We start from the raw sequence: 14,313 nt of genomic DNA on the forward strand, positions 1-14,313 counted from the left end.
TCCTAGGGAGTGTTGCTGAACAAAGAGACCTTGGAATGCAGTTTCATAGCTCCTTGAAAGTGGTGTCGCAGGTAGATAGGATAGTGAAGAAGGCATTTGGTATGCTTTCTTTTATTGGTCAGAGTATTGAGTACAGGAGTTGGGAGGTCATGTTGCGGCTGTACAGGACATTGGTCAGGCCACTGTTGGAATATTGCATGCAATTCTGGTCTCCTTCCTGTCGGAAAGATGTTGTGAAACGTGAAAGGGTTCAGAAAAGATTTACAAGGATGTTGCCAGGGTTGGAGGATTTGAGCTATAGGGAGAGGCTGTACAGGCTGGAGCTGTTTTCCCTGGAGCGTCGGAGGCGGAGAGGTGACCTTATAGAGGTTTATAAAATTATGAGAGGCATGGATAGGGTAAACAGGCAATGTCTTTTCCCTGGAGTTGGGGAGTCCAGAACTAGAGGGCATAGGTTTAGGGTGAGAGGGGAAAGATATAAAAGAGACCTAAGAGGCAACTTTTTCATGCAGAGGGTGGTACATGTATGGAATGAGCTGCCAGAGGAAGTAGTGGAGGCTGGTACAATTGCAACATTTAAGAGGCCTTTGGATGGGTGTATGAATAGGAAGGGTTTGGAGGGATATGGGCCGGGTGCTGGCAGGTGGGACTAGATTGGGTTGGGAGATCTGGTTGTCATGGAGGTTGGACTGAAGGTTCTGTTTCCATGCTGTACATCTCTATGACTTGGATTCCATTTACCAGCCCCTGAGAAAAAGAACAGGAAATGACGTCACCACAGCAAATGACATCACCAACCCAAGGAAACCTAAACCCATTATTATGAAGCGGGCCATACACCAGTGCTTCATCCGGAGGCTGACTGATGATGTTACCTAGTATGGTGACGAAACATCTGAAAACAAACCTTCCAGTTCAGTGAGCAAACCTACATCCTATTAAGGATCCTTTGAAGCCTATACCAAAGATTTTCACCTGAAAACTGTCCGACAGCAAAGTTACATTTTTACAACAACATAATTAACATATTATTTATTTATTAAATAAACAGACGCTCAGACAGTGGCAGTAAAGAATGGTATTTGCCGAGATTGGGATGAGCATTACTAGGAGAAAGTGAGGACTGAAGATGCTGGAGAGCAGAGCTGAAAATGTGTTGCTGGAAAAGCGCAGCAGGTCAGGCAGCATCCAAGGAGCAGGAGAATCGATGTTTCGGGCATGAGCCCTTCTTTAGGAATGAGGAAAGTGTGCCAAGCAAGCTAAGATAAAAGGTAGGGAGGAGGGACTTGGGAACAATTCTCCTGCTCCTTGGATGCTGCCTGACCTCCATGAACATTACTAGCACATGGACCGAGATATCCCATGAACTGGTTCTCAGCAGTAACTCCCAGAGGCAGCCAAGGTGAGTCCTGTTGGATAAATCAGACTCCCAGCTGTTAAATCTCCCACTTCAAATTAAAGTCCTACAGCACCTGTAACATTGAAGCTGCATCAAAAAAGCTAATTTTTTTCTTTTGTGCAAAGCATCACTTAGTCTTCTTAACAAGCTGTAAAACTCAGATCTCTCTAAAACCTAAATACCACCAGCACCCTGCTCACATGCCAAAGATAAGGGCAGATCCTCTGAGTGATCTTTCTCTCCGGAAGTGCTATCACACACGACCAAATGGTTTTGTTTCCCATCACCGAATCACCATGAGATTTTTTTTTATTTTTAACAAGTAACCACTACCAGTAGATCACTCATGTAGCCAATTAGGTACTTACATTCAAAGTCCATAACAGGCAATGCAAAGTGATCCTTTGCTCACATACTGCCTGCTAATGCATTCACCTGCGTCATTTCGGCTCTCTGTCTCATCTTTCTTGAGCTTGAATTAGGTTGCTCTGAATGCACTACCACCACCTTGACTGCTAGCAAGATTCACAGAATCATCTCGAAGTCAAACACATGGTTTACCAGGAGATCTGCACAATATTCCCCTTTCTCTACAAACCTAGGCTTTCAAAGATGAAGCACGGCCACAAATGCCCTTCAGCCTACTCTACGTTATCTTACTCAAAAAACTTGGAGAAAAGACTGAAGCTGCATTCAAACTGCAGACTATCTGCTCTCTTGATCAAACAGGAAATGTGGAGGAAGAATTGAAAACAATCAACAGGAAAGCACAAGGGGATGAAACTCTAATCAGTCAAGTTTAACTGCATTTCTATACAATTCATTATGGTAGCGCCCAGAAAAAGACTGAACAGTGCAATAGAGAGGAAATCATTATGTTAAAGAGTTAACCTCTTCTCATTGCTTTATCTCCCACTGTCTAAAACACCTGGTATGGGTGTGTTAACACAGAAACACTGAGTGTAAACTCAAAAGCACAGATCAAAGTGCTTACAGTTTACTTCTAGGTTTGCTGAACAGAGGCAGGGCTGACCAAAAATAAAGTTAAGATCTTCATGATGGACTCATTGTAAATAGATCTGACAGTGAGAAAAATTAGGTGGATTACTATGCAGTTGAGCCTGTGAAACTACACATTTGTATTCATTCAAGTGGGCCTTTTATACAGTTGAATATACTCAGTTTACATACCATTGAGTTCATAAGACTTATATAACATTGTACCCACTTCAACTTGAAAACCAAACTCACTAAAGAAACGTTTTATGGTTGATTCAGCAATTCTGCAGTGAACAAACTGCTTTTCGAACAATGCAAGCTTCCCACAATGTCTCAACGAGTCTAACTGGTAAGTAGCTGAGCCAAACAGATCAGTTTGAAACCTTCCTTAATTCCATATTTCCGCTGGGTCAACTGGAACAGTGGAGGGCTGAAGGTGGCCTCAGCCACTTTGAGTGAGGGTGGGAAAGGTAATGGCTCACATTGCCACAACTTCAGTGAACCTGGATTCAAAGAGAATATGAGGGTCTCTTGAGACAATTAACCTGAACTCCTTACATTCACAAGGATGAGGCACCACTTGGCATTACATTTCTGGGTATGTATTCCAAATCTTGTTTCTTCTCTCCCAAAATATATTGCTTCACACTTCATTTTACCTGTTTGCCCATTTGCTGGCCTGACTCCTCTAGAAGTCTTCCGCCGTTTCTAAAGTTTGCCAAAACCCTCTCTCTTCCATTAATGGTAAATTTCAACACACACGTATGTGTTAGTGAGCACCAGAAGTAAATTTCAACCTGACACTCCTTACAGCCATTTAGATCCAATATCAATTGCTAGTGCACAGAATTTCTCATCCTTCTCCAATTGAAGCAACCCTGTAACTCACTCTTTTCATCTTTAACCAACATTCTATGTAGGCTGGTACATTTCCTACTACAATATACCATATATGTTTTTCACTTGTTACAAAGAATCAACATCCAAATTCATAGTGCTGTGAGCCTGTGAAACGCCACATCTCATTAAATCTAACTCTTTTCCGAGTTAGGTGTCAATAAAAATCAAAAAGTACAAGGTAGAACATTAAAACATGCTATAAAAATGGGTAGTATTCTCCCTCTACTCTTTCATTCCCCCATCCTCCTCCCCAATATTCAGCAAGGTTTTTCAATGAGTGCCTGAATAGTACATATTTGATTCCAGTTGTATGGTGAATTAATTATTTTTATTAAGGTTGCTGATAAAGAGAGTAATAAATGATGTCCATGTCCCTGGAAAGATAAGGCCCAAAAAACCGTAGCCAGGAATTTTTCTTCTCAATACTCTCCAGGACTTGTGTGCTGGAAGATTACAAGTGGAGTTTGAGTGAGAACAGTATGAAGCGCATCACAGATGTTCCCCCTTCAGATGGAACACCAATGCTGAGTGGAGAGGCTCCTGTGAGCGATGGGTATTTGGGTAACAATGAAAGACTATCAATATGTTTGCAACCAAACCCTAATGGATTTTCAAAACTTGAACCAAACTATAGGGCAAGGGTACACAATCTAGCATACAAAAACACCACTGAATATTAATAACAATGCATTATAATGGACTGAACTATAATTAATCTGTCATGCCATTTTATTGCCCAATAAAAATATTATTGGTGAATTTTATGAAGGTTGCATGTTTTCCTAATGCAAAGATACACAAATGCAAGTTTGTAAAATCACCACAATGTTTCTGATTAAAGGGGTGTGTTAAGATTTGATATTCTTACCAATTGCCCACATCACGGTATCAAAAGACTCTCGTTCTTCCACATTCGACTCCAGATTTTTCCAAATAACCTGCAGTTTTCCACTGTCCAGTTTTTCTATTTTGATTGGAATACATTTCCAAAAGATTCTGGTGCCATAAGATGTCATATGGTCTGTCACCAAATGGGCCATTTGCTACATTAAAAGAAAATGAGAAGTAAGTTAATTTGCAACCGGATATTGTCAGGCAATATTTATATGAGCTATCTCGGAAGAAAGTTGAATTTTTCAGTTTTAGCCTTTATTTTCTGAGGAGTGGCAATCTCTCACAGATTACCCCTCCGATCCTCCATATTTACATAATGAAAGAGCTCCCCATTTCTGACAGGAGATTCCCATCAGGGCAGAGCTGTGCTTTCATTCTGATAGGCTCTTTGTAGTGCAGAATAGACGAGGGAACTCAAGAATGCACAGTGAAACAAATAAATTTTAGATGGAACATTTTATATAGCGTTATCTTAGCAAAATAGTACTATATAAAACACAGAGTATTACTCGAAACAAAAATTGCTGGAGGTCACAGCAGGTCAGACAGCATTCGTGGAGAAAGAGCAAGCTAACGTTGAGTCCACATGACTCACTGGTAGCACGGTGGCTCATTGCTTAGCACTGCTGCCTCACAGCACCAGGGACCCAGGTTCAATTCCAGCCACAGGCGACCGTCTGTGTGGAGTTTGCACATGCTCCAAGTGTTTGTGTGGGTTTCCTTCGGTTTCCTCCCACAGTCCAAGGATGTGCAGATTAGGTAAACTGGCCATGTTGAATTGCCCGTACTGTTTAGTGATGCACAGATTAGATGCATTAGTCAGGGTAATTGTAGAATAATAGAGTAGGAAAGTGGGTCTGGGTGGGATATTCTTCAGAGTGGACTTGTAGGACAAATTGGCCTGTTTTGACACTGTAGGGAATCTATGATTCATCACAGCTGACATGAACTGAGGAGGGGGGAGCATTTATGCAATAGTGGGAGCGTGGAATGCTGGGGAGAAAGGGTGTTGATAGAGCAGATCAAGTGATTGGAATGTGAGAAGGGCAGAACAGTGGTGTGTCTAATTGCCAAAGTGGAAAGATCAGACAGTCCTACTGGAATGGGGGGGAGGGGAGGGGAGAGAGGACATGGTGACAGAGAATACAACAAGTAAAGCTAAAAGGGAAGGAATGGAAGTTGGCTCACAATTTGAAGGTGCTGAACTCAGTATCACATCCAGAAGGTTGTAAATTGTCTAATCTAAAGATGCAATGTTGTTTCTCCAGTTTGTGATATGATTTGATGGACCATTGCAGCATGCCAAGGACGGACAAGCTGGTGTGCAAGCAGGACACTGTGTTAAAATGACCGGCTGGAAGTGTTCTGCAAAGTGGTCACCCAGGCTGCATTTGGTTTCTTCAATGTAGAGGCGGTCACATTGGGTGCTCTTGCTCCTATAAAACGATGCGTTTTCCAACTTACTGCAATCAATGACGTGAAAGATCTGTTCGGACATTTTAAAATATATTATGGATGTATGAGGGACAACAAGGACATCGTGGAGCTTAGATGCAAATAAACAATCAGGTTACATTCTTGTAGTTGATATTACCCAAATATTTTTGAAGATTTTATTTAAATGATCAACCATTCACCAATCTTCATTAAATATATCTGTTCTTGTGCCTCATTGTGTAGAATAATTGCTCTGTCATTGCATTAAAGGGAGGCGGTAATTTTACTAACTGTTGCATAGTCTCTGCTCTCTAACAGAGCTTCTAACCCCATACTCTCACCTTTACAAAACCTATGTAAGATTGCCCAAAACAATCTTACCCATTTCCTGTCAAAGTACCCAAAGTATCTGTATCCTTGATTACATACACTGGTTACCAATCTGCCAAAACCTCATATTAAATTCTTACCTTGGTATTTCAAACCTCTACTGGCCTTGCCTCACCTTATGTCTGCAACCTCCTCAAACTCATCATTCCTCACCCTCCAAATCCTCCATTCCTCTTCTGCATCATTCTGCCTTTTGTCCCAGCAGGTCCAACCATGCCATGACCTAACTGGGCCTCACACCACACTCAAATTCTCTCCCTTAAACCCATCCAATTCTATCATCTCTAAGACCATCCTTAAATCCGACCTCTTCGATCAAGTTTGTGTTCTTCCAAACATTCAAAAGAGCATTAAATAAGTACTCATATTAAGCTGCTCCTATGACAAGTCTACAGGTACAATATTTCTAAGTGAAAACAGACTCCACAAAGAAGTCTTTAAAGAATATCATTATATCACAGAAAAAAAAACAGCCTCTGTATTTCATTTCATGAATCCAGACAACTTCAAAGAACAATCTGTTAATGAAAAATCAAACCAATTTAATAGTTAAATATAGAAATATTCCTTATCATACCTGGTCAAAGCCACGGAGAGGAATGCTTCGCACCATGATCGAAGTGTCCAAACCAACACCAGTTAAAAATCCAGCACATTCCAAGGCCACATCTAATGAAGTATCAGGTTAAGGATCCAAACATTAATGCACTATGCATGGGGTTTTAAAAACTGCTTTTATCAAACCTGGTGATTGACATTAGATATGGTTCATCAACATGAAATTATGTTTAGTATCCTTAATGTTGGGTAAAATTATTGAGTATATAACTTTATACTCATGATGAATAAAAGGCCCAAAATGTAAATTCTCCTGCTCCTCAGATGCTGCCTCACCTGTTGTGCTTTTCCAGCACTCCACTCTTGACTTTGATCTTCAGCATCTGCAGTCCTTATAATCTTATAGGCAGCCTCACAATTGCGAATGAATTCCGTTCCCGAGTCTGTTCGCAAGTCGATTTATACTCAGGTCAGAATGCAATGCAGGACAATGTAAAGCAGCCATTCTTAAGGACAGAAAATGATTGTATGTCAGGTCTTTAAAATTATACTCCTGTATAGGATCGTAAGTACAAGCATTTATTAGTCTATTAATGGTTTTCCAAAGAAGGATACAGCTTGCACCAATGACCAACCTATAAAGAGAAGGGAAAAAATATTAAAGTGAGAAATGTAATTTTCTTTTGGTGCTACACTTTTTTTCCTTTCAACCCCAGCAACCCATACACTGTTCTGTAAAATATACTGAATGGTATACAGTACTGAGTGCTGGTGTCTGTCAATCTCAGGCATGTGCCAGCTCTTGAGAAGAGCTCAAGACCAGGGGAGGAAGGCCCACTCATTGCTGCAGGGTTGATAAAGTTTATCATTGGATTGGATTGTAATCGACAAATACAGAAGCACAAGGCATCCTCCCAAAGCCTGTAGCCACTGATTGGCAACAAGTAATGTAGCTTAATATACTGTTCTTTGATAGAACAATTAGAACACTGACACACACACACACCTCTGATTGCTGCAGGAATTTCTTATGCAATGTCCCAAACCATCTTCAGCTGCTTCAGCCATGTCCTTCCCACCATCATAAGGTCAGAGATGGGGGTGATCGCGAAAGGCTGCACAATGTTGAGTACCATTTGTGACTCGGCAAGTACCAAAGCAGTCCATGGTAAAATACAGCAAGACCAGGACAATATCCAGGCTTGGACTCATAGTGCCAAAAACATTCGTGGCACACAAGTGCCACACAATGACCAGCACCAACAAGAGAGAATTCAACCATTGTCCCTTGACATTCAACAACATTACCATTATTGAGTGGCCCACAATCAACATTGACCAAACCTGAACTCAATTAGCCATATATATAGTGTGGCTAAAAAGACCAAATTAAAGGCCAGGAATCCTGCAATTAAGTTACTTCCTCAGGCCAGAAAACCTGCTCACCATTTACAAACTACAAATCAGAAGTGTGAGGAAATACTTTCCACTTGTCTGGATGAATGCAGTACTTCAGAAGCTCAACACCACTCAGCGTAAGGCTGCTACCTTCATTGGCACCTCAATTAACACCTTCAATATTCATTCCCATCTCTCACCGAGGCATTGTGGCAGCAGGGTATTCTATTTACTAGACGGTCTGCAAAACTCACCAACATACTTGCATTGCACCTTCCAAGTTTGTGACCTCTACAATTAGAGGACAAGGACAGAAAATAGATGGGAATACCACTGCCTACAAGTTTTCCACCAAGCTACACTTTATCCTGACTTGGAGTTGTACAGCATTCCTTCACTGTCACTGGGTCAAAATCCTTAAACTCCCTCCCTGGGCTTGAGGCAGTGGGAAGGATACAAATCATCCTATTTAACAGTAGCCAAACTACCAGCGGAGGACCAGAGATGGCCTACCTCACATGTGGTGGGAATGAAAGGAAAAAAAATGTCAACTGTGTTTACTGCAACAAGTGGATTCCAATGTGATTAACTTCTTGGTCATTTGGTAGCTTTATTCAGCCCAAATTAGTTTCCATCTGGCCAATACCGAGGAATGTTTACAGGGCAGTCTTCCATTTAAAACTCAGCCAAACTTCCTACAAAATGCAATCAAACCAAGTGAGATTCAGAGAGGTTAGCTATGATGCCGGTTCTCTAATCAGCTGATCTGGTCGTTCATGGCCTGTGACTATAATGAAATTAGGTGTCTAGATCTCTTTAAAGCATCAGTGTGGTTCCATCCTGATGGTATATGCATATTCTGAGGAACATGGCAAGTGAAGGTTTGTCACACTATCCACCAATATTACGTATTCGCAGAATGGAAAACTTTACTGAGAATATATTATGACATGGAGATGCCAGAGTTGGACTGGGTTGGACAAGGTCAAAAAATCAATGACACCAGGTTACAATCCAACAAGTTTATTTGAGATTGCAAGCTTTTGGAGCTCCACTCTTTCTCCCAAACGCCTATAATTTCAAGTAAACCTGTTGAACTATAACCTGGTGTCATTTCATTTTTGACCTTGAGAATATATTAGGTTAAGAGAGACTCCAATGTTTTCCCCCAGTGTGTCATATTCCAATAAGCAAAGGTTAAACATAAGAAAACTGTAACCTTTTCCGTCAACAAAAAACAGTTCGGGTGTTCAGTTTAAAGTCGAACAATATCTCTTAGGGCTGTGGAAGGGTGTGCGCGCCTTGGTTATGAACAATTTACACGAATCAGACTTAAACCTATGATCTTATGAATCCAATTGCAGTACGACTCAGCTCTCAGTCTGTAGCTCTGCGATATAGCTTTTTTCTGCAGAGGAATAAATGTAAGCACATTCTTTTTTTAAAGGTCATAATACAAGTGGTAAAATACTTCTGAAAATACAGTAAAAGCTACAAAGGGCAAAAAAAAACTTTTGCTATCTGTGTGGCCCACACAAAATTAAGCTTCAAGACATTTGAAGGATGAGGCGATGGTGGAATGGACAATTCTAATGACAAGACTAATCCCTTTAGGAATTAACAACACAATACAGCTAAAAATGCAATACATATTGCAGAAGACTACCAGTATTTAATGTTACTGCCCCAAGGGCTACATCATTGGTGTTAAGTCCACAATGAGCTGTACACAATAGGAATTTGCCTTGGGCTGCTATCCAGAATACCATAGGTCACTCGTGCATAAGCAGTTGAAGCTTCCAATACCCTGTTAATGGATGTCAATGTTTCTATTATCCAGCTGGTTTATCTGAAAGGTGATCTGTTGGATACAGATACACAGATCTTCAAGGCAGTATATTTATTTTACTGAATACATAGCATTTAATTGCATTCATCATAATCAGTCCCTCAACCTCCTGTGCAACTTTATTAATTCATTGTGGACAATTATTTGCATTAGCAGTTATCATGTTACTTATCTTTTTTTTTAAATCATTCATGGAATGTGGATGTTGTTGACTGTATTGACCATCCTTGATTGCATTGGAGAGGCAGTGAATGGCTTTCTCGAAGTTTTAGACTCGCACAATGCTGTTAGGAAGGGAATATGATACGAAGATAGGTGGAGTTGTGGACAGTGAGGAGGGCTGTTGTCGGCTGCAGAGGGACTTAGATATGATGCAGAGCTGGGCTGAGGAGTGGCAGATGGAGTTCAACCCTGCCAAGTGTGAGGTTGTCCATTTTGGAAGAACAAATAAGAATGCGGAATACAGGGTTAACGGTAGGGTTCCTAGTCAGGTGGAGGAACAGAGGGATCTTGGGGTCTATGTACATAGATCTTTGAAGGTTGCCACTCAGGTGGATAGAGTTTGTAAGAAGGCCTATGGAGTATTATCGTTCATTAGCAGAGGGATTGAATTCAAGAGTCGTGAAGTGATGTTGCAGCTGTACAGGACTTTGGTTAGGCCACAGTTGGAGTACTGTGTGCAGTTCTGGTCGAACTAGAGAGCATAGGTTTAGGGTGAGAGGGGAAAGATATAAAAAAGATCTAAGGGGCAACGTTTTCACACAGAGGGTGGTTGGGGCATGGAATGCGCTGCCCATGGGAGTGGTAGAGTCGGAATCATTGGCGACCTTTAAGCGGCATTTGGATAGGTACATGGATGGGTACTTAATCTAGGTTAGAAGTTCGGCACAACATCGTGGGCCGAAGGGCCTGTTCTGTGCTGTATTGTTCTATGTTCTATGAATCCCAGGGCTTTGACCCAGGGACAGTGATGGAATAATCAGGTATTTTCATGTCAGGTTGATGTGCAGCTTGCATGTGGTAGTCTTTCCAGCATCTGCTGGCCTTGTACTTCTAGGTGCTGAAGGTTGTGGGTCTGAAAGGTACTGTTGACAGAGCCATAGTGAGTTAGTACATCTAATCTTGTAAATGCTCAATATTGCCACCACTTTGCGTCAGAAATTAAAGAAGTGAATGCTGAATGGGGTGTGGATCGAGAGGGATGTTTGTTCAGGCAGGTGTCAAGCTTCTTAAGTATTATTGCAGCCATACACATCCAGGTAAATGGACAGTATATCTACACACTCCTGACTGTGCCTTGTAGATAGCAGACCAGGCACCAGGGACACAAATGGTGTGTTACTCACTGCAGTATTCCTAGCATCTGAGCTGCTTTTTGTAGCTACTGTATTTATATGACTGGTCCAGTTAAGATTCTAGGTAATGGTAAACCCCAGTATATTGATAGTGTGGTAATCAGCAATGGTAATATAACTGAATATCAAGAGGATTATAGTCAGATTCTCTTTGGGTGGAGACAATCGTTGACTGGTAGTTTCTGACATGAATATAACTGTTAGGCAAAATGGAACCATCTCATACAGTTCCACCTTCAAAACAAAGACAGTCAATCCATCTTTTCAACTCAGCTTCTGGTCACTTTTCCTATTCTCCACCCAAATGCCAACTTGTAAAGCAACTTGACATATTTTGCTTGTGTTAAAGGCACTATATAAAAAAACACTGGTCCCCCAAAGCTCCAGTGCAGTGTGAACCTGGTCATTAGCCACTTTATAAACTTGACCTTCCACCAACGCCTTGCACTGAAAGCAGAGGGATTGGAGCTTCTGTACCTGTGAAAGATTCAACACGTGAATAAATTGTTACAAGCAGGTAAGGCACAGCCCACAACCCTGGCCTTGGGAACATGCTTTGAATTCAGCATGTACCAGACACAGGGTGCAGCCTTGGGCAACATGCGGCAAGATAGTTTATCAATTTTCAGCCATTTTGACAGAGGTATCCTTTTCTGCATCATTTCAGGATGATCCATTTTTCAAAAAGGTAAAGGACTCTTAGTTCTGACATCTCAAAATCAGAGACGTTGCAATCTTATAATTCCAGTAACTTTCACAAAGTATTGTCCACTTTTGCTGATCCTAAAGGATTGTCAATTTAAAGCAAAATAATTTAAAATGCGGCCAAAAAGAGGAAAAATTTTGGGATCAGGAACATCTCAACAATGAACGCAGAAGAAATACCCTGAACTATGCCAAAAAATTAGATAACTAATTAAATGATTTGATCACAACATATTCTGTGAAAACTGCAAAAGAACAGTCATATTTGTTGAGTAAGAACAAAAAAAGCTACTGTAACCCCTCAAGGCTTATTCTGACTATTATTGCAGGAATGTGATAAGGTCAACAGTAATACACCTCCCATACACTGTTAAAACCTGTATCAACAACAACCAGACAAAAGTAGTATTAGGAGTATGATCTTCTATTCATGTAGCAAGATCATTGCTCATTTGCAAACTTCAAAATGATTAATTTCACCCTGTCAACTTGATCTACAACTCCAGAATTGAGAATAGAAATCTGTACGAAAGAAAATGTGTATTTTTGTACTGCTTTAGCTCCAAAACTGACATTACAACATTAGTGTTTCTATTCACTGATGCAGATGTAAGCCACGTTTCAGTGTGGACTCTGAATGCTGGATATCCACTGCTATCTAGTGGTGGTAAATAGAAATAGCAATAAAATGCTTTGAATAACTAGGGGCAGCACACTGCAATGTGTGCTGTATGCAATGACAAAGAGAAGGGCTTGTATCACACCATGGTCAATTAGCCAGCTGGTTGGCCTAATTGGTTGGATGGCTAGTTTGCAATGCAGATTGATGCCAACAGTGTGTGTTCAATTCCTGCACTGGCTGGGGTTCCTTCTCAAACTCTACCCTTGCCCTCATATTGCCACATTAGGGAGTGCAAAATCAGAGGGCACAGGTTTAAAGCGAGAGGGGAAAGATTTAAAAGGGACCTAAAGGGCAACTTTTTCTCACAAAGGGTGGTGCATATACGGAACGAGCTGTCAGAGGAGGTTGAGGAGTTGGGTACAATTACAACATTTAAAAGGCATCTTGATGGGTACATGAACAGGAAGAGTTTATAGGGATAGGGGCCTAATGCTGCCAAATGGAACTATCTGGTCAGTGCGGACGCGTTTGACCGCAGGGTCTGTTCCCATGCTGTTTAACTCCATGGCTCTATGAGTTAGTGCTTTACCCAGATAAAATTGCATTCAGGGAAGAACAAAAACTGGCCTTTCTAACCAAGTGCTGAATGCACTCTCGCAATTTCAGATTTGAGTCACTTGCTACTGGAGATTCGAGTTATAGGTGCTGATCTTTCAATTTCAATAGAAACGTAAGTTAAATTTTAAGCTACTTTTATAAGTCTTTTGCAGAAAAAGAACTCGAAGTATTATTCCTTTAGTTCAATTTGCCTCCACGTTGTTTATGTGAATGAACTTGGCTAGGGAACATCTGACAGGACTAAAACCACAAAAATTTAGACTAATCTATCCAAGGCAATAAGGATAAACAAATCAGTTACAGAAGATTTAACTGTTGACCATATGCCATTATTTATTAAATTTAACACTTAGGGCTTGACTTTTATTGAAAAAATTCAATGGGCCACATTTGACAAGCAGGACGTATGATACATCTGCCATGAGTTATACATGCGTTATCCTCATTTACTCCTGCTCAAAACATTTTTGCCCATTTAATCAATGTGTGTGCAAGCTGGTAGCAGCACAACGGAAACAAAGCAACTGGAACCTGAGTGATCAGAGAAAGCATTAGGGCATCTCCACAACCAATGAGGTTTCAGGATTATACCAAAACAGCCAGAGAAGAAAAATGAATTAAAGAATTCAATGCGTAATCAGGTGCCAGAAGGGAAGGAGTGACTGGATTAACATAGCACAAAGATAGAAAGAAAAAGCAAATCAAACTCTGAATATTTTAAGATTTCCCTGAAAATTTCAAAACCTGAAGAAATTTGAAAGGATGTGATGCGATGGCTCAGTTATGGCAATTGAGAGTTACAAGTTAGCAAGGAAAGACCAAAAGAGAGAACTAAGAAGAGCCAGGAGGGGACATGATAAGTCGTTGGCAGATACGATCAAGAAAAACCCTAAGGCTTTCTATAGGTATATCAGGAATAAAAGAATGACTCAAGTAAGATTAGAGCCAATCAAGCATAGTAGTGGGAAATTGTGCGTGGAGTCAGAGGAGATCGGGGAAGTGCTAAATTAATGATTCACACTAGAAAAAGACAATGGGGTTGAGGAGAATACTGAGATGCAGGCTATTAGACTAGATGGGATTGAGGTGCATAAGGAGGTGGTGTTAGCAATTCTGGAAAGTGTCAAAATAGATAAGTCCCCTGGACCAGATGGGATTTATCCCAAGATTCTCTGGGAAGCCAGGGTGG

The 14,313-nt window shown here is 40.9% G+C and overlaps 2 protein-coding genes across 2 annotated transcripts in view; one reads left to right on the forward strand and one right to left on the reverse strand.

Moving 5' to 3' along the window:
- The window catches only part of LOC122562524 (catechol O-methyltransferase-like), a 234,766-nt gene that overhangs the window by 129,235 nt on the left and 91,218 nt on the right, over window positions 1-14,313 (forward strand). The window lies entirely within an intron of this gene.
- The window catches only part of txnrd2.2 (thioredoxin reductase 2, tandem duplicate 2), an 87,616-nt gene that overhangs the window by 33,708 nt on the left and 39,595 nt on the right, over window positions 1-14,313 (reverse strand). The window contains exons 9-11 of the mRNA XM_043715390.1: window positions 7,193-7,212; window positions 6,597-6,688; window positions 4,167-4,341 (exon numbers count right to left, since the gene is read on the reverse strand). Of these exons, the coding sequence (XP_043571325.1) occupies window positions 4,167-4,341; window positions 6,597-6,688; window positions 7,193-7,212 (287 nt within the window). The remainder of the gene's footprint in view (window positions 1-4,166; window positions 4,342-6,596; window positions 6,689-7,192; window positions 7,213-14,313) is intronic.

The sequence above is a fragment of the Chiloscyllium plagiosum genome, chromosome 25, assembly GCF_004010195.1.
Source record: "Chiloscyllium plagiosum isolate BGI_BamShark_2017 chromosome 25, ASM401019v2, whole genome shotgun sequence".
Lineage (NCBI taxonomy): Eukaryota > Metazoa > Chordata > Chondrichthyes > Orectolobiformes > Hemiscylliidae > Chiloscyllium > Chiloscyllium plagiosum.